Source organism: Merops nubicus, unplaced genomic scaffold (genome assembly GCF_000691845.1).
Source record: "Merops nubicus isolate BGI_N331 unplaced genomic scaffold, ASM69184v1 scaffold11411, whole genome shotgun sequence".
NCBI lineage: Eukaryota > Metazoa > Chordata > Aves > Coraciiformes > Meropidae > Merops > Merops nubicus.
This window is the reverse complement of record NW_008587625.1, coordinates 16513-37614: the sequence shown is the minus strand read 5'-3', so window position 1 is coordinate 37614 and position 21102 is coordinate 16513. Positions and strand designations below refer to the sequence as shown.

At 41.5% G+C, this 21102-nt stretch overlaps 1 protein-coding gene across 1 annotated transcript in view; it reads right to left on the bottom strand.

Moving 5' to 3' along the window:
- Positions 1–13953: 13953 nt before the first annotated feature.
- The window catches only part of SLC15A4 (solute carrier family 15 (oligopeptide transporter), member 4), a gene marked incomplete at its 5' end in the record, with an annotated part of 23657 nt that continues 16508 nt past the window's right edge, over positions 13954–21102 (bottom strand). The window contains 2 exons of the mRNA XM_008948989.1: positions 13954–14415; positions 17323–17481. Coding sequence (XP_008947237.1) covers positions 14267–14415; positions 17323–17481 — 308 coding nt within the window. The remainder of the gene's footprint in view (positions 14416–17322; positions 17482–21102) is intronic.

Below are 21102 nucleotides of genomic sequence, written 5' to 3'. Positions count from 1 at the left end.
TTTGGGTGGTGCAGAGTCATGGCTTTCCTCACAGCTCTAGCGTGTGACACTGCTGACCTTGGAGAGGGTTTCCACGAAGGCATGTTGCTTTCATACTGACTCCTGCTTTGACAACAGCATCCCCCAAAAGCAGACGTTAGCTGTGTTAAATATTCAGCCTTGTAAAATGGAAGAGGAGCTAGAGAACTCCAAAATCTTGTGCCTGGGGTGCTGGGGAAAGGCGTGTGCTTTGGGACTGCTCTTGAGTAACAGCTCAAAGCCAAAGACCCCCCCAAAATGTTATGGTGGCTCCCCACTTGGCTCAGCACCAGCTCTGAGCAGCAGCAATGCAGCCAGCCAAGTGGAAGCCTCAACAGAGCTTTCATTTCTGAACTCTGCCCCAAGAGGAGGGAGGCTCTGGGCAAGGTGACAGCAGAGAGGAGCTCACAGTGCTGCTGCATGCACATCTCCCTGATTAATAGTGCACTGCAATTTCAGGAGCTGTCAAGCAAACACCTCTTGCCTCTGCTAAAAATCAGTGTTTAAAGAGGGCTTCTTGCCATCAGTGTTCCCAAGCTGATTTGGTATTCAAGGATGCAAAGAGGAACATAAATAATTTGATATTCAGCCTGACAACTCTAGGCACTGCCATAGCCCCAATTTCAACAATGTAATGGACAGTAAGTTATCTCATAATGTGTTTTGAGATCAGAGCTGATTTAAAGGTTATTCATCCCAGGAGAAATTATGCTGTAATTGAATTTATCTTGCATTTATCTGTTCAAGGAAACATAACTACAGTTTAAGGGAGAAAAATACATCAAGGAGCTAAGTTTTTATTATCGGTTTGTATAAAAGTTACAAATTATTCCAGCAACCTTCCTCCACTGAGCTGTATTATTTGCTGCATAATCAAAGTCCAGACTAGAAAATAGAGACTTCTTTCAGCAGCTAAAGCTCTACACCTTTAACTCAAGGGATGACTGAGATGATAGTGGGGTGAAGCAGCACAGAGCATGGAAATAATCAGGTTAATGTCAAATGAATTAGAAAGTAGCTGTCTAGGGTTTAATGGGAGAAGAAATGTTCAGCCATGGAACATGGCAATGGAGCTATTGCATCCTCAGCTGTGAAATGAGAGCTGGGCTTGCACCAGGGACTTCTGCTTGTGAGCCCTGGCAAGTGGCCTGGGGGGAACAGGAGGGTGCCCATCTGGGTACAGCACCCTTGGAAGCTTCTGGGGGGGCTGTTGCAGTGCATCTGGCTTTGAGGCTTCATACGTGGGACTTCTAGAGCATAGACAGGCAGCTGGAAAATGCTGCAGAAGAATTGGACAGGCTTCCCATGGCCAGATTATCTCAAGCTATTTTTGAAGGGAAAGTTTCCCTTAGCAGATCAAAACACTCCTGAATGTGAGTCTCTGTCTTGGTTTCCCTGTCCAAATACTACAATTCTGATAAAGGGAAAAGAATTCATTTACCTCTGAGATAACAAATTTTATGCTAAATTTCAGGCAGATGGTACAGAAAACAGCTGAGAGATTATAGCCCCCAAACCAGGCTTTAAATAGAAATGATAGGTTGCTATAAAGCTGCCACTAGAACTGTTCTAAGGGTGGAGGAGTTATTTCCCTCATTCATTTCCCTGTTCCTGATTATTTATCTTCCTGTTCTTTGTTATCCATGTTATTTCACCTCTCCTAGTGCTTGCTACATCAGAGGAAGGACTCTAGACTTGGAGAGCCTCAGGAGCAGCAGAATTTCATGGTTTGCTTTACAGCTTTCTTCACAACTCTTTTACTTCATAAAAATATTCTGAAAGATGCAGCAGCCTGGGACATTGTGCATCAGATTTGCTCCAACACTAGAAAATAACATTCCTTGGTTGGTCTTGGTGGTACTAGCCCTGCTCATTGCCTCAGGAGCTACTTGTTTCTGGAAAGCTGCAGCTTGTGCTCTGTCCTCTGGAATGCTCCTTGCTGGGAGGCTGGTGGTGAGTTGCTGGACACGGAGCAGGCAGGGGACTGCAGCCAGGGAGGAGGCATCTGGCTTTTGTGCTCCCTCTTTCCTTGTGCTTCCTCTAGTCCAGACTTTTTCCAGGACCACACGTGAGCACAGTCTGTACAACACACTGCACTTCAGGGGGTCTCTTCTCTCCTGGCCCCATCCTGCTGCTGCCTACAGGAAGCCAACTGCTCATATTTAGTTCTCCTGGGGTGTCTCGTGCCTCTGTGCAGGCTGCTCAGCCCCTCTGAGATTCCAAACCACAGTGCTGTGGGGTCCCTCACTTTCATCCCTCCTTTTATTATTTGTAGGCCAGCCTGTGCTTCATGTCTTCAAGTCCTGCTCTAAAGCTGCCTGTAGGACAATAACACTCTCCTCAAATTGGTAGGGTTTTTTTGTGTGGTGTGTTTGGGTTTTTTTTTGGTTTAAAGCAGCACTCTGGCAAAATATTTATCCTCTCAGAGGGCTTCCCCAGCCTGAAGTGATTGCACAAGCACTGGATGTTATTTTAGTGGCACTTGAGCAGAGTCAATATTTGGACAGTCCCAAGGAAGCAGGAGCAGCCTGAGTGATGCTCACACACAGAGCTAGCCCACTGTTTGTCCTCTGCTTTCGAGGGTGCTCCCTGGGGGGCTTTTACTGGTCTTAAGACAGTCACTATGAAAATGAAGTGTCCTGGAAAATCCCAGCTCTGGGAGGCTCTCAGCTCCTCTAAGATAATAAAGAAGCAAATAAATGGCAGAGCAGCCAGCAGTGCCCTGAGAAACCTGCCCCTCCTTCACTGCTGGGGGGGCTGAGCCCTGAGAGGTGTACTCAGAGTTAAGAGTCCCCAGGCATAGGCAGGGAGCACCACGCAGGGGTCTAGGAGAGCTGACTTGAGTTGCCCATCTTCTTCCAAGCTTTCTAGGTGATCTGGACAAATTAGTCACCCCCTTGGGTGCTGGACATGAGATGTAGATACAGTCTCTGCTGCCTGACATCCCTGTCTGGATGAAAAGTGTCTGCTTAGCTTGTGTGCTTGTACAAGGTCAAGCAAACAGGACCCTTTATTCCAGATCTTAGGCTTGAGGATGGCAATGAGGTGGGGAGAGAAACTTAGTCTTGCTGAGCTGCCCCACCAAGCCCTGTTACCTGCTTAGGAGTGGTGGTACTCTGCTGATGTGTGGTTCTCCTTGCCAGCTTGTGTTTTGCCATGCTCATATCCTCACTTCTGCTCTTATCCTTACCCTTTGTAGTGCAGAGAGAGTGAGAGGCAGGATGAAATGCAGAGAAGTCTGATCTTGTGTTAGCAGGAGTACAGGTTGATTCTTCTGAATGTTTAATTTCCTCCCAAAAGAGTTGTTTAGGCCTCTGGGTCAGGTTTGCCCCTGACAGAGACAGGAACGTGCCCACCCAGGTTTCTTGGAGGGAGTAAAAGGGGACCCTGTGACCCCAAGATCTACACAAGCATCCTTGGTTCCAGGCTGCTTTTCCTTGTCTTACCTGTGACAGGTTGTGGTTGGGAAAGATATGAATGATGCAAGTGGGGTCCAGGCTTTGCTTTAACAGGGGGAAAGCATTCCTCTATCTCTTCATCTAATTGCATTGATTTGGTTAAAAAAATCCAGGATCCTAGGGGTTAATGAATTGGCTGAACTGGACTTGTGTCACCACACCTCAGTAGTCCCCCAGCCTTTATTTTTTGCAAACCACCTTTTCAATATTATTCAATAAAATAGCTTTCCAATTTAACACATCAGTGCCTCTGGATGACCACAAGCTCTGAAAGCACACCCAAAGCCCAGGTGATTTGTATTTTTTTTCTTATTTTAACACATGCATTTTCATGCCTTAGTTCCATGAGGTTCTGCCTCCCCTGTGTCCCCTCAGGTGACAGCAGCACTCAGCTTTGCTCCATGGTTCTCACAGCTTCCCACGAAGCCCAGCACAGCATGGCTATGAGCAAGGAATGGAGAAGCAAATGCATTGGCTGATACAAAGCAGAGCTGGAAAATCAGTCTGATGGAGAACAAAGAGAATGCCTCCTGGTATAATAGCATTTGCTAGTGGCTAAGCAGTTATCACCTGAGCTGCCCTGGGGGGAAAGTGAAGTTGGATTTCCCAGCGGGAAGAGTTTGCTGTGATGTTAGTGAAGGGTTTAGGTAGAAACAGCTGTGGGGAAGGAGAACATGGTTCCTTCCGGACACTATAAGTCCACTATCTGTGTGACTCTTACTCAGTTTTGTGTGTTTTTTCTTGAATTTCATGAAGTCTGGAAAGACTCCTCCTGGGAGCAGAGGCTGCCTTTGCTTTTTGAGTGGTGCAGCCATGCAGAAAGCAGTGTTTGGGCTCTGGGAATGGAACAGCACCAATTACTCTGTCCTACCCATGTCATTTGCAAGTCTATAATTCAAGCAGGACCATTAAGGGGAAGCTGGATCCCCTCCTTATCACTGACTGCAGGCAAGGAGAAAAGGACTGAACTACTTGGAGGCAATTGAGGAGGCCCTGAAGAAGCTGCACTTCTCTTCTCATGGCAGCTGATCCATTCTGGCCATCTAGAGTGGGGTGTTTAAATGAGAGGGGTTCACAGCATGCAGACTTGAAGTTCAAACAAAATCCTGCCACAAACCCAGATGTTCTAAGGCTGGCTTTTCCAGAGAGCCTGAACCACCCAAGGCACAGACAGAATTCCCTGCAAAAGCCAGCAGACATCCCCATTGGTGCCAGCAGGAGAGGAGGGGCTCACCCAGCCCAGTGAAGTGCTTGGAGCTGGCCCAGGAGTGCTCCAAGGCACTCAGCACGCCAGGCTGTGCAGAGGGTTTCACCCTGGATTTCAGAGAACGTGTGCTCTGGACTTGGCTGTTTGCTGGGAAACCCCAAAATGTCGTGTGTGTCATGCCATGGCCTTAGCCCAACTCCTGCTCCACTGAGCTGTACTGACCTAGCATCAGTCACTCATCCTGTCCCTCTGCAGCTGAAGGTTGACATGCTCATGGCTGATTCCCATCTGATGGTGCTGGGTGGAGGTAATGTATAGAGTAATATGAAGCTGTGAGCTGCTGTCAGCCAAGCTTTTACAGCATGCATGGTTACAACCCAAGTAGCTTTAAAATTAATTCACTACTGCAGCTGCTTATTTCTTCACTGTTGTTACCTGAAAACCCTGCAGAGCTATGTTCACAGGTCTGTCAGAGCTTTGCTGCAGGAGATGCACGTGTCACTGGCCATGCTTTGGCTTGGTTTAACACTGGTGCTAGCAGGTAATATCTGGGTGGGTTTCTTCCTGCAGTTAAATGAGGTATAACCCAGTAGCAGTCATGTTACATGGTTGGTTTTACCTTCCCTAACTGCTGTAGGTTACACAACCCCTTGTTAGGGGAATTATTAGTGTACAGCCTGGGCTACACAGATTATAAAAATAATGTCTATTCAAATACAAAACCATAGACTGGTAAGTTTGTCACTGGCCATGCTTTGGCTTGTTTTAACACTGGTGCTAGCAGGTAATATCTGGGTGGGTTTCTTCCTGCAGTTAAATGAGGTATAACCCAGTAGCAGTCATGTTACATGGTTGGTTTTACCTTCCCTAACTGCTGTAGGTTACACAACCCCTTGTTAGGGGAATTATTAGTGTACAGCCTGGGCTACACAGACTATAAAAATATCTATTCAAATACAAAACCATAGATTGGTAAGTTAAGTAGTGATGGGAATCATGGGCCATTGGACAACACCTCTGGTCTGTCTCATCCATTAAATGTGGAGCTGTTATGAAAATATATTACTTTAGAGGTGGTTTGAGTTTCTGCAGTAGATCTGAGTACAGTGCTCAAACCTTAAAATCAATGATTAGAGTTACTCTAAATCAGAATAGAAGAAAGAAGTGGAAGGAGTAGTCAGAGTAAAGGTGTCAACAGTTCATGCTGGGGATGGCCTACAATAGTAGATATCTAGAAAAATATTCAGAAGATTAATCTGTCAATAGCTGTTCTGTTGTAACTCCTCATATTAATACTTGCCTTGTACAAATGACCACTTCTAACAGAATTTATCTGGATTAATTTAAATGAAAAAAAGCATTCATTATACAAAGGAGAGCTTAGAGACTTGAGTCACCTCTGTGGTCACCAGCTGAGCCCCTGCTAATTGCATGTCATTTTAATCTCCCAGTTGTGAGGCAACATAACTGAATGTGGTTCCCTCTTGTGCAAGTGCAGAGGGAGGGCAAGCTGAGAGCCTACTGACAAGAGCTCAGCAGGCACGTAGGAACTTGAAGTGCTGCAATTTAATCTTGTCTCTGAACCTAAAGGGTCAACGTAGCCAGTCACATAGACAAATGATTACACAATAAAATAAGCAAAACTGGATTTTAAAGCATTTTGGCAGTGTAGAGAAGCCAAATAGATACTTAAAGCCTAGCGAAGGACTTAAGTCCTGTTTCAACAGGCTTGAATCTTGGTAGATTACAATCTTTCCCCTCTATTGTCTTATGATATCCTACACTTCAGTTGTGTAGCAGTTCAGTAGCAGTTACAGCTATTAACTGAGGCCAGAGGGGGGGTGGGTAAAGCCTGTCAGTGACGTCATTACAAGTTTTCAAAAGTTTAATAATTTCAAAAATTGTGCGTCTCCAAAATCCTGATCAGCTCTAAATTCCAACTCAAATTTCACAATCCCTGTTATGAAATTGTTCTACATGACACAAAACCGTCCAAACCCAAGTACTTAAAGCATGAAGTACTACAACAATCTGAAAGAGCTGTGTGCTTTGCAAAGCATTCTCGTAGTTCTGGAACACTTCAAATATTTGTATAGAGATGTCAGACTGGAATGTGGTCAAATAGCCCTTTGAAGTAAAAGCAGAAGACATAAAACACTGCACGGACTGAGAAAAGCACTTGGAGCATCTTCAAAAATAGTCATTTCAGCTCATTTCCAGCTTGCAGCTTTCTTAAGCAGGAGTGCCTGTGTTGATGCAGCTAAAGCAGGAGTTTTGTCCCTTATGGATGTGTTCCAGAGTTCAAATCCTGATCTTGCCAACCAGTGTGGTGGCTGGTTTTTTTTTTCCATAGTAGGGGTACTTATGGCCCTGAGGCCAGCATGTTTTGTGGCTTCCCAGAGTCTGCCACCCTAACCAGTTCTTTCATCGGGCCACAAATGTTGATGGTCATGGAGGTTCATGTTTACAGTCAGCATTTTCTGACCAACACAGTGAACCCCCCTGAGCAGGGCAGGCAAAGTGCTCTCAAGCACCAAATGACACAGGCTGGCTGGTACCTCCCTCTGCTGTGGTGACAGTATATGTGACAGAATCTGCAGATTCTATATTCTACACACTTCCATACCAAGACAGCATCAGTAGAAGCCTGCCTTCTCTAGGTGTCACCAAAATACATGGTTTTACCTACATGTGTCACACAAATGGTGTGCCTGCCTATGTGTGCACCAAACAAGTTCTGAGAAACTACATTATTTCTCAGCAGTTAATACATGTCGAAGCCAGCAGCCTGATTTTTTTTTTTCCTCAGAAAAGATGGCTAATTTGAGGTTCAAATTAATTTTATTTAGTTTTGCACCTACGAGTACGACTCGACAGGAACTGCCTTTAATTAAAATTGTGCTACTGCATCACTCAGTCCTCCAGACTATAGAGGGAAAACATGCCATGATAACATCCTCCTTCAATTTCCTCTTTAATTTTTCCTACAATAGATATATTTTCTTCTGCCTTCTGAAGAAGAGACTAATGCATCCCTGAAGTTAATAAAATGATATGGGGTCATTTTTATTGAAAGAAAGTTAAACATCTGCTGTGTCTATTGCAGTATATTAAACAATATTTTATTATTCTCACTTCCCTAAGCTGACTTGTGTTCCTGGCAGGCAGAGAGCCCTATTGTCTGCTTTTCATATACATGTAACAATTTAAAAATATGCCTGTAAAATTAAATCTAGAGACTCAGAGCAGCTGCAGATCCAAGCAGTCAAGAAGAGGTGGTATCAGTGGTCCCTTCTTGTCCTTTGTATGCCCACCCAGCTCATGAGCTCTCCCTACTCTCCAGTCTGTGAGAGGACACCTGGAAATTGGTTCAGGGGACGTTGTGCCTTGCAAAGGAAGAGCAGGGTTGGAGCAGGGGACAATCCTCAGTCACTGCAGACAGCACCAGGGCTTTTTTTAAAAAGGTTTTTTTTTGGCAGATGGGAAACCAAAACCACCTGACTGCTCATGGGCCTGAAAAGCAAAGGGCCTGCCCACAAAATAAATAAAAAAAGAGATAAAAAAGGCTGTTAGTGCTGAAGCCTAAGAGGATGTCACATGCTAGACCGTAAGGAGCAGAGGCACCATCTCAGTCACAGGAGCTGAGCCTGCTGCCCCTGCAGTTGTCTAGTTCTCTGCTGCAGCCAGATCTCCTGAATTTCCTCAACGTACAGGGAGAGGGAAAGAAAAAGAGTTTGGGGATGTTCTGTGTTTTGCTGTGTTGTTGTTGTGTTTGTTTCTGAGCCTGCTGCCCCTGCAGTTGTCTAGTTCTCTGCTGCAGCCAGATCTCCTGAATTTCCTCAACATACAGGGAGAGGGAAAGAAAGAGAGTTGGGGATGTTCTGTGTTTTTATGTGTTGTTGTTGTGTTTGTTTGTTTATTTACTAATGTGGAAAAATGAGTTAGTGTTGGAGAACTATGGTAATTTGCTTCCCTTAAGCCTTGCTGAGGTTAGAGCAGTTTTGGTAATGCTTTGTATCTACTGCCTGGGAGCACAAGGGGAGGAGGAAGGCAGATGAATGTTTTCAGTCATTTTTCATCCAGTTCTGATAGAGGCTGGGAGCTCAGGGACAGGCATGAAAGAAAAACACTTCACTTCATATTAACATTTCCTTACGCCCACTTAAGAGCCCTGTATGTGCCAGCAAAAAACAAAACTAGAGCATCTGTGGGAAGAGAAGAGTGATGTGAGCATAGCTGGAGCTGTGCTTATGTGCAGTTTACAGAGGGGAGGAATAGACTGGCTGAGGCATTGGCCCAGATCTAGTTATTTTACAGAGATGTTTGCCTCCATTTGCCAGGATTTAAAATAGATTTGTTTATAGTGAGCATAGTAAAGTTACTGTCTACTGAAAGGCTGACAGTTACAATTAAACCCTCATTTGTGGCATGAGGGAGAAATTAAGCTAGACAGCAGGTTCAAGTGGTATTGGTAAATGCCCATTCATTCTGCTAGTGCTTTCTCTTAAAATCAACTGAATTCTGCTCATGTAGGAACTGAGATAAAGTAACACCTGTTCAGGCCAATGCCTTGTCACTGGGCAAATTTGCCTTTGAACTCTGATTCCCAGGTCAGCAGTGGCTTTGTTTCAAGCTCAGCTTCCCAGCATCTCAGCGTGGGAGGAAAATGGGTCTGAGGTCCTGCTGGTGGCTCTGCACACAGCCAGCACTCCATGGACCTTCCCCAGGGTGCCAGAGAGGTCTGACTGGTTGTCACTGATCTGTCACTGTCTGCTCAGTTTGGACCTGATGCTGTGACTCAGCAGGCTGCTGCTTCAGAGCCCTTACTGCTGTGCAGGAGAACCACAAACCCTGGCCCTTGCTCCCAGCCTGGCTGAGGGATGTGCCACTGAGGGATGAAGCATTTCAGGACAGAAGGGAACTGGTGCCCTTTCCCCCATCCATCCCCTCTCTCTTTCAGGTCTGTCATGCTTGCTCACAGCTAGAGGGTAACCCTTATAGCCTCTCTCAGAAATAAACCTTTCTGGGAGTTCACCCTTTACTGCTATGCTGCCTATAAACCAAAACTGGCCAACAGGTCAGCTGTCTTTGGTGTTAGTGTCATTGCATCCCTCTTCCCCAGCACACTCGCATCTTTCTGTAAGCCAAGTGCACGTCTACAGAGAAATAAAAGACAGTTCAGATCAGGATTTCTGTCAGTTTTGGTGCATAGCACGTTCCTACTCATCTGTTAGGGATCCCTTCAAAACAGTAATTGCTGATGGAGGAGTCTCGAGCCTGAGAGGTGTTTGAGACTGACCAAGCCTCCTGCTTTATTTGCATCTTGTCTTGTTGCCAGTTTAGCAGAAATCAACACGTTTGGAGTGGCCTCATCTCCCTGCACCAATGTGGTAGGAGTGCACGAAAGCTCAGTGTGAGATCAGTATTCCTCTTCTTCCCATTCCTACTGCAGAGAATCCTCCTCCTACTCACACATCTTGCAGCTTCTCCATGAGGAGCCATTGAACAGTTCACCACTTGCCTCGACTGTAATCCAGAAGCAGCTCTTTTCTAACTGCCTGTCTCGGGGTCCCAGGAGGGTCTGGCAGCAGCCGTGGCCCCAGGAGCAGCTGTAGGAGTGCCAGCAACAGCTCCTGCTTTACTTCATACCAGCAGGCCTTTGTTCAGCCCAAGTTTTTGCTCCCTTGTCCTGTTACTCTTGCTGTCACCATGGAAATAGTGCTGTAACTATGGAAATGAGTGACTTTGCGTTATTAGTGTGGATTGTGGAAGTCACTTCACAACCCGTGGAGAGGTTTGTCTGTCAAGGCACAAAACCACAAGCTGTGCAGACCTGCCAGAGGGGCCCTCACTCTGCAGCATTATCTGGAGGCCACCACTGCACCTCAGAGGAGTGGGAGGGATGGGGAAAACCTCAGTTTGATTCCTGACATTTTTTTCCAAGGCCAAATAACAAGTTTGTGGCAATTTTCTGTACCTCAGCTCTCCCATTTGTATAATGAGTATAATGATTCTGATTTATCTCATGGGCATTTGGAGGCTCTCTTCATTTCATTAATGTGTTAATGCACCTCGAGAGTATTTATTTCAAGGGATTAAACTAAGAATTAGAATAGAATCAATGTCTTTTCAGATTCAGGGCTTCAGGTAAACTGGATTCACAGGCTTAGGTAATGATTGTATTTCTATTCCAGGTGTGGCAAAATAAGGTTAACAGCTTCTCACCTTAGTTCTCTTCTCTGTTCTTCAACTGCAGTTACATCCTTGCTCTGGGGCCAGGAGGTATCAGGCTCTGGGGTACGTGCATTATTCTACGAGCAGTCTTGAGTGTTGGTCTGCAAATTCTCTGCTTCCTCAGAAATGAATTTGCATCTCAAACTATTGACTGTTCAAGTGGAAAGCTTTGTAATCTGTTTCCCCAGAGGGCTTGTTTGCTGTAACATAACTTGCCCTGCATAGAAACAAAATCACTAGGATAACATTTTTCAAAAAGCAATTTCAAACGCACAAAAAAAAATCGAGAGCTCCGTGCATCCTTTAATGCAAGTTTATTGTTAAGCTGAAACCTTGTCTGACAAGTGTCAGCCTTGAGCAACTTCTGTTAAAAAACCAGAAATACTCAAATAAAGCAAAAACAGCTCACAGAGTTGACTGCAGACCTTTTAGGGAAATACTGATGGATGCCTGCAATTAAAATCCCTCTAGAGGTTGACATAAGCAGAGTGAAGAAGACTCCCCTTTTCTTAGAAGGTATATTCAGTATAGACTGTAAACACAAAGGCATGAGAACACAGGTCTTGCTGTGCTCTGGAAAGATCCACAAGTAGATGATGCACCCATTTTATAATCTCAGATGAAACACAGGGTCCCAGGCAGCTATTCTTCATACATTATTAGATACCTGCTCTCACGTTGAACAAGTACTTACTTTTCAGTCTTGTGCTTTGAATTTAAGACGCTTGGAGAGTCAAGAGGCTTAGAAACATCCACTGGGGTGACTCCTGTCAGGTCTTTTTATTGCACTGGAGCAATCTATGGAGTGAATGTAACTAAATTCAAACTGTACAGGTCAAGGTATTTCATTAATGAGGTGCAGTGCTCAGTCACAAAGTTAATTGATTAGTCTTACTTCTGTGACTGGAGTGGAAACACTGAAAGATAAGATGGGGAGGAGGAATCTGCTAAGCCTTTGAGTCACAAAAAGGCTTTATGCCTTTGATGAGAAGTGTCAGATTAATCTTCATAAATGGTCATAATTACTTGTGCCTGGAGCTCAGCCGAGTCATTCCAAATAAAAATTAAATTATACAACTTCCTCATCTCCAGAGTGTTAGAACCACCACAGCCCTACAGAAACCCACAGACATTTTATGCATACTGGTAACAAGGTAAAAGATACTTGCTTAAGTATCGAGTAGGCTAACCTAGTATTTGTTGTTATCTTTTCCCTTCAGTAACAGTCTCCTTAGGGCTTGCCTGCACAGCCTGTCACAGTGACTGTTAGACACCTAGTTTCTTTGGTAATCTGCAGATTACTCTCCTTCATTAAATTCATTTTTGACTATAATCAGCAGACCCATGCCAGATGGGAAATTTATGAATGTTGTTGAAAAGTTTTAGACCTAGGGGAAAAAAAATAATACAACTAATTAAGTTCACTTACCAGACAAAGGGACAGGTATCAAAGCTGATGACATGTAACACCAGAAGCAACAGTCTTCTTGGAGGTTCTGAGAGTAACACCAGACCTTCAGAAGAAGGAACACTTCTAAAAGCAAAATCTTCATAAATTTAGTAGAGTATTACATAGCAGGTATGACCCAGTTCTCTCCTTTGATTATGTATGCTTTAGAAATTAGTGAAATAAACATGGAACACTCAGGTTCAGCCTCTTATCCGCAGTGCACAACTGCAACAGCATACATTCAAGAAAGAAAGTATTTGGTCCCTATAATCTTCCTTATGCTGCTTATACCTTCTTAATATTAGGCTTTTTTAGCTGATTATAAATGGGATGTTCCAGAAACGTGGCACATGGAACTTTTAAAACAAAGCTAGAAGAGGAAACTAGCTTTTCCTCATATGAGATGTTGCTTATTTCTTTTCTTCAGCTACTCTAATTTTAAATGACACCAAGTAATGGAGTAGCTGAAGCACCTACACTGATTTATCATGGCAAAGAGAGGACTGCTTGGATACTGCTACAGCATCTGGCAGAACTAACAGGATGACAATGCAGATTACAAATCTAATAGCACTCCACTGTATATTTAGGAAATAAAGGCTAAAGAACAAAATATCTGTAGTATAATTTTATTCACCTAGAAACAAAGGGTCAAAAGTCACAGCATGGACGTTCATTTTATTTTGTAAACTCATTAAAAAGATGTCCATGTACAAAAGAAGGACATTTTAACAACGCAAATGCTGACAAAGGAAACTATAAAAATTTAACACAAAATAAAAACTCAACTTTTTATTAATCTTTCCGTATAATTCCTTGCATCTTCTGTACCAGTCTGCACACAATCTTAATTACAATTGTTAGAATAATTAAAATTCAAGAGGCTGAACATAAAACCATTTGCTCTGCTATAGGAATGTGTTGCTGAAAGATACAAACCCTGTAGCATGTTAGCTAGAAGTAAGACACAAGACTGAAGGAACTGTCTGAAAGGCTTCTAAATTGTTATTGTGCATTCTTCTTCTGAGAATTCAATCCTAGTTTTCTTTCTGCAAGTATTTAGAATATTGCTCAGGGAAGTAACAGGGTTAGACTGAACAGTGCTTTGTCAAAAGCTGTATGTTTCCATATTGTCCTAACACATCTAATGCAGATGTACAAATAAAAACACTTCTGAAGTAAAACCATGTCAGTCCCTCCCTCCCAACAAGTGTTCATTGTGCACTAAAATTTACAGCAGCTCTATGACAAGCTCCTGTGACACGTCATTTAGTTTTCAATATCGGATACTCCCAACTCCAAGTTTAGACTTAAATCCTTGAGGTACTGTCAGTGAAAGGTCAGCCAGAAAACTACATTATTTTTTTAATCTGAGCTAATCTGCAATCTAATTTGTCACTCTTTCTCCCCCAGAAATGACTCTCAGTATTGGAAGTTTATTCTTGTAACCATGACTTGAGGTTTCTGTAAAGTTTTCATTCCTGTGTCCTCAACGAAGGCTTGAGAGAGCTGAGTGCTGCTCTAGATCCACTGTTCTTCACTAAGCAGGGTTTTCACTCAGGAACCATCCATGCCACATGTGACTTGCTGTACTCAATTTCCAAATGTAAGTGTCCCAACTTTCACGAGTTAAGTAAACATCTCATGATAAACAAAGAGCAACTTGAATGCCTAGAGTTAATACACTTCCAGGATTGGTGTTTGTCCTCTTCTGGGACATAGTGCAAGAAACGAGCCCTGCCAACATAAGGCACTTACCCAGGTTACACCAGAGGGGCAGGGGCAGAACTCTGTAACATGCAAGTCTAGTTAAGAGTCTCACTGGAGAAAACGTAAGCCCTCGCAGACTCGGGGTGCTTCACTGCCTGCTGCCCTAATGAGGTCTGCTCTCTACAGGGATCAGATCCTCCCATTGGCAGCCACTTCATTAATCCTTGTTTTCTGATGATCATATTTCACAGAAACAATAAGGAAAAGCAAGAGGGTTGCTCCTTGGATAGCAGCCAGCAAAAAAAAATAATAGTTTAATTGGCAGCCGTTAATATTACCTAGAAAGAATGGGAGAGAAAAAATAAACATTAAGAAAGACTATACAAATAAAAATGTCACTCCTTTCAAGCTTAAGTAGTGAAGACTTTTCTGCAAATGATGGGCAAAACCAAACCAAACTGTGTTTCCATCCACCAGCATAGTTTCATTTTTAATGGTCCAGAGCAAAGGATGGAGCTGCTGTGGAAGAAGCACACAGTACAAGGATTGTTTTCTTTTGTGCTTCAATGCCTTAAAGTAAGTACTGTCCCCAAAGAGGCCCAGATGCTGTTACTGCAGGATTCCTTACAAAAATTTGCTGGAAGCTCCTCCTACCACTGTAAGACCTTTGTGCAAATAAAGATAATATGCACACAGCAGCAGGCACACTTCATGGGCATCCAAACAATTTTAAAAGGCTAAGGCTTCTCTTCTTCCCCCTCTGCCCCTTTATTCTTACAGTCTGGTTTCTTACACTGTGAAATTGCAATGCTTTGCTGACTTCAGATAAACCAGCCAAAAACCTCAATGTATATTTTCCTCTATGATTTACTTTGCTCCTAATTAATAACGATCACTTATCAATTTTTGAGGCAACAACTCATTTCAAAAGGGAAAAAAAACCCAAAACCCAGCCCTGTGTTGTGGCCAAAAATACCTTCTGCAAATAAAGCAACAGATTGTAAACTGTTCAGGAACAGCTCCCATGAAACCAGACGTGTTTTCTTTTGAGTTCACTTCACCTTTGACATTCCCTCAAAGTTGTTGTAAATGAATGATTTCTACCACATTAAATAATGTTAGATTAAGTAAGCTCATGACTAAAACATACCTCTATTAAGAAATGTGCACTAACTACTGCTGTACTTCCAAGAACAATATTTTGTGGCTCGTTTCCAACATGCCACATGAGCCACAGCCAATTGGACCATTATGATTATCAAAAAGGTTAGAGAGTAAAAATAGTGAAGTATACATTGATCCTAACAAGCTGTTCATGCAGCATGCCTATAAATGTTCAGATTAAATTACTTTAATTACTGAAACTTAAGATTCAATTAAATGAACTTATAAAATGCAGTAAAATTAAACGGAGTCTTTCCTTGGCATTTAAAATACAATCTACATGTGAATCTCCATTTCAAGAGGATATGTGTTTGAAGAGTAGTAATTATCCTTTATGAGATGGGATATTAAACCCATAAAAGCTCAGGTTTTGTCAGTGAAATAACAGTCATTTCAATGGCAGCAACTAACACTGACATCCCAGCAGAGAGTCAACTTTCTCAGTAGATTTTGGAGGCAGTCAGTTACCTCAAATGGTATCATGAGTTAAACACAGATGGCAGAAACTTGGTGCAGGTACTTATAGTTATTACATAGCATCTAATGAAAAATCAAGAAGTCATTCATTCATAAAGTCTCCTCCTTACAATTCCTACCCTGGGACTGAAGTAAATTTTAGATGTGGATCTGATAACATTCAATAATGCTACACTAAATTAAAATTGACTTATAAGCAGTTACTGATATAAACAAGTGAAACAGTAGCTACTGTGGATGCTATGAATCAAAATCACCCCCTGAGCACTTCAACCCTGAGCCAGACCTATAGGTGCTGAGAAGGCTTGAGTGTATATTGAGTCTTTGGACTGAGAAGGGTAGAACAGTTCTGACAGCCATCCAAAGGACAATCCACTGAGCCCAGTGGCTTATTCAAAGCAGATGACCAATGAGTCATGACAGGTAACATCTTCCCATTCTAGACAACCCTGGATATATTTAGCATAACCTAAGTATTTTACAGTGAGACTATTAGCACTGTCTTCTCCTAGGCTGCTTCAGAAAACAAAGGCAAGAGGCTAAAAAAGCACCATCAAATACCATATATAAATTTGTATGCAATTATTCTCCTCCTATTGAGCCTATAGAATTGCAGAAGAAGATGCTCTTCTAGTTCTGAAATTGACTGTAGGAGAAAAGTCTCAATATGATTAAAGTTTCATTTGGTGAGGACATTTCCAGAAAGTTAAGGCTACTTGTAATCTTTTGTGGTTTATTAAAGAACAACTTACAAAGCAAAGATACCTCCCAGCTTGTGGGATGTGTACTGTTCCAGACAGCATTACTTTTTTGGTAGCATGCAAATCAAGTTTAAATGGCAAATTCTCTCATACCAAATGTAAAGTACGTTTGGGCTGTGTTTTTAAGCCATGTATACACAGTAGGTCTAGCAGATGTTTTAAGAACTTTTCGTGCTCCTTCTGTTGGAACTAATTAGCCCATTGATGGTGGTATGATTTTGTGAAATTCCCAAGGTGCCATCTACTGGTGCCAATAATTATTTTTAACTTCAACTGGCAACACAAAGCAGATGACACACTGGACTTTTTGAAGAGTGTAAATGGCTAGCAGACAGAGAAGCAAAGTTAACTCATGGTAGTTTCAATGAAGTCTCTTGAAACTAGGAAGCTGAATAAACACTAAGAGAGAAACAGGGATGTTCTACTCTCCAAAACTGCAGACAGTAAGTTCAGTACTTTATATGAAATATATTCTTCTTCCACACATAATTTAAATAGTGTTTTTACAGAAGTACAAAAATTTGTAAGTATTTTCTCATGACGAAATGCAGTATCAGCTAAGCAGGTAATTGGCAGGAGCTAAGCAGGTAATTGGCAGGCTTTATAGAGGCAAAATACATGCATCTTTCCCATGCTTTCATGAGGACAAGGTATGGTTTTGCATAGTCACGTTACTTCATGCTCCCATGCAAAATGAAACTTTGTCTTTAACAAACAGAAGACAAAGTAACATTTTTAAAAATAAAACTGCTAAGGCCCAACAGTTCCACATGCTTGATGCTTAGGTGCTTCTGAAGGAAGCCTTCTACTTTATAGACTATGAAGACACTGAAAATAACTTACCAAAATCTGTGTGATTACTCATCCAGCCAATTTCTTTAATAGACACCAGTGCCAACAATCCAGAGCCAACAAATGATCCAATCCCCGAAAAGAAAAAGAATAGCCCCATAATGGCACTCTGCATAGATTTGGGAGCAGCTGAATATGCAAATTCTAGACCTGGATTAGGAAAAAAAAAAAATGCTATTGGAAGATCAAAGAAAGAACAGTTCATTCTAGTTTTGTGTTATAGGAGTTACAGATGTGTTCTACTTCTGGTATGTTAAAGACCAAAAACTAGCCATGGATTTCAGAAGACAGGGAATTGAGGTAGTGAATCCCTACCAGTTCCCCCTAATTGCTTTTTGAACCCTGTTAAAGGTCATCAATAATCAACCCATTAAATGAACAATGTTTGAGACATGCACTTTGATCTTAGTAATATTACCTGTGTAAAATCAAGGAATCTTCTGAGGCAGCATGTTCATTTTTCTGTCTAAAATTATCCTCACAGAAATTTATTAAAATAACTCTAACCTGGCAAGTTCCATGTCCCAAATTTCTCTTGTTTCTATATTGCCTGTCTTCTGTGGAGTATTTACAAAGCACACGGAGTTCCCTGCTGAGAACAAAGTACTCAGCAGCTGAAGGTCACTCCTGGATTGACCATGAGTATTTATTTCTCACAGATGTCATTTTTGTACTTCTGAACGTGCAGACAGAAAAATTAATTGTAGCTGGAAAGGCAATAACTAGTTTTAATTTATTTTGATCTAAAATTCTCCAAGCTCATTGCTTGATAGCCAAGTCTTTTTAAGACTTATAGAAATGGGACTTCAAATTTAAACTCTCCTTACTCAAATTTCAATCAATAAACTCAAAAAAACATACCAGGGGCATCAATTTGAAAACCTATGCTACTGAGTTTGAATACCAACAGAACACACCGGGTTAGGCTCTGCCTTGCCAAAACTAATGCCCATGATTAACTCTCTTTTTTAGAATAATATTCCTGTCAAAAATCAAATGGGATTATTTTCAAGAGACAGTCAAATACATGCTTTGCAGAGCTTTTTCTCTGACAGGTGAAATGCTTGTTTCAAAACAGTCTGCTTCATCCTGAAAATTAATGCTATCTCATCTAACATTTTTCTTGGCAAAAAGAGCATTATAGACTTGAAAATGGCACAAATCTTCTGTCTTGCATGATAAAGCCATGCTTTATTTACACCATTATTGGTATTTGACTTTTGCTACTTTTTGCAGTGTATTAATAGCAATGCACTGGCATTTCTTTACAGGAAAAGGCTTAACACTTCAAGCCAGACAGGTACATTTGCCTGTTATGAGCGAGGAACTTTGTTCTTGTAAAAGAAGCAGAACGCTATGTTCTCACTGATCTAACAGCATTCTACACTGCCCCCTGAGAAATCTCTGATAACCAACACACTGCTTCTCTTTTCCTTGGTGAAACTGGGCCAATAGCAACCAGGCTGTGACTCTGGAAGGGAACTGAAACGCTCTTCATGCAGCTCGGCTGTGTGGGTCCTGTGAATTCAAACTGTAAAGCCAGAAACACTACAGAGGTGGAGACAGAGCTGCCAAAGGGAAAGGGGAGGGCAAAATTGTTTGGTTTGAGAATTAGAAACTTTTTTATTTTTTTTCCTAGGCTTTGCCATTAATATAACAATTCAGATTTTTCAAGGAGTACTTATCTGCTCAGTCTCACTTAAAGCAAAAAAGTAGACTACTCTCAGGACACGGTAGCTTGGTTTTTAACCTCTTATTAAGTTATCATAGCTGCAACAAGTCTCCTGAGTATCAGTCACATTTTGGTCACCAGGCTTTTGTACATTCTGTACAAGTAAAGCTCAAGCATATCACATGAAAGGACCTGGCCCATTTCTTCTCTTGGTCATTTTCCAGATATATTTGATCTAGTGTTACTGCTGGAAAAAGATCTTAAGACTCAAAACAAAAACCAAAAATGGGTGTAACACTACACACCTTTTGCAACAAAATAAGGCACATTTCTAAACTTGAATAATGTGTCCAGCAAGCATAATATTTAATCTGGTATAAAGAATATAAAATCATTTCTTTGCCTTCAGAGATATTTTTGCCTGCTGGCAGCCATTGATAACGATTTCATGCTACCTCAAACAAGCAGTTTTGAAATTTAAACCCTCTAGTTGGTGTTGTCATGTGAGATTATGATTCCCAGTTAAATAAGGGTGCTTTAAGAGGATTGACAGAATAATACAAAAGATTATTGCAATGTGTGTCATCTTTTTAAAGGTACCTCAAGTGTAACTAATGAGGCTTAATAAGAATATGCTTAGTTTTACAGTAAACAAAAAGCTAAATGTTTATTGCTGCTGTTATGATATTTAGTCCCTTTCTGTTCACAGTGTTTCCAAATCACTATAGTTTTGTAACTATTAACACTTTGCTCATTTTAAAGCTGAATTTGATAGCACAATAGATGTCTTTAGGAACTTTTAATATCAAATTGGGAAAGTATACTCTATTAAGTCTTAAGAGGCCTTCTTAAAGATGCTAAGAATTCAGTTTAGATAATCTGAGAAAAAGCAAAACCAACCCCACATTTTCCTCTACTTGGCAAACAATCCAGCCACCTCAGTTTATTTCCTAACTGTGATGTCAGTAGAACATACATAACCAGAAAACTGATGGAGAAGAATTTCTCTGTTTCACTAAGAGGGGAACAAATGGGCCATGTGGCAGCTGGGGCTACCACCAGCAAGATCTTACAGAATCAGAGAATCTCATTTTAACCCACTGTGCTTGCCCAGGGTGAGGAATGAGAGTCATCTCCTACAGGGGAAATGAAACAAGGAAACTGTCATAAGGAATCAAAGAAAGAGAGCTATATGTCATGCCAGCTCGAATGGATGATCAAAGTTCAATATTCTGAAATAATATTTCCACACATTAATAAGTAACTACAGTGAAGCAAATATTAAATGATTTTTAAATCAAATCACTGCAGGAGTTCCAATGCATTACATCAGGTAGTTTTGCAATTCTGTTTAGTATCAGAGCAGCTACTTCTAAGATCATGAAAGGTCTCTTGTTACTGGCAACTGAGCACTGCTTCCAAGCACTGGATGTGTAAATGCTGTGCTAAGAGATCCACAACAACATTTCACTTGTTTCAGCCTCGTCAGCCAGTGTAGGCACACCACAGGTAGGTTGCCTGTGCTTTTCTCCTGCTAATGAGCCCTCCATGTCTATCAAACAGATCAGAAAATAAGATTTTATACAGTCCCATTCACCCCCTCCTCCCATTTCACTTTCAGCTTCAAAATCAATATAATCACACAGCTTTTCACTACATCACACAGAACAGGATTAAGAAATTTAAGATCTCTTGCATTTGTACAAGAAACGCAGGATTTGAAGAGTGCTTCAGTTTGCCTAATATCACACTGAGGTACTAAAACAACTACAGAAAAACTCATCTATAAATAAAACAGATAAAATTATATAAAAATAGCTACTTCATTATTAATAGTCACAAAATAATTTTGATGGTTACATAACTTTTATTATTTTAGAGAAGTAAAAATTCAAGTAACATGAATTTAAACTGGTGATAAATCTTTCTAAAGATCATTTATTTCTTCCTTTCTGCCTTCAGGAAGGTGTTTCCACTTACTGATTGACTTTCTAAACTATGAGCTCAATTTTTAAGCCAAAAACAATTACAAAACCCAAATTTTATTTGCAACACAGGAAACAACGCTGCATTAAAACTATTCTTAAAAATATAATGTT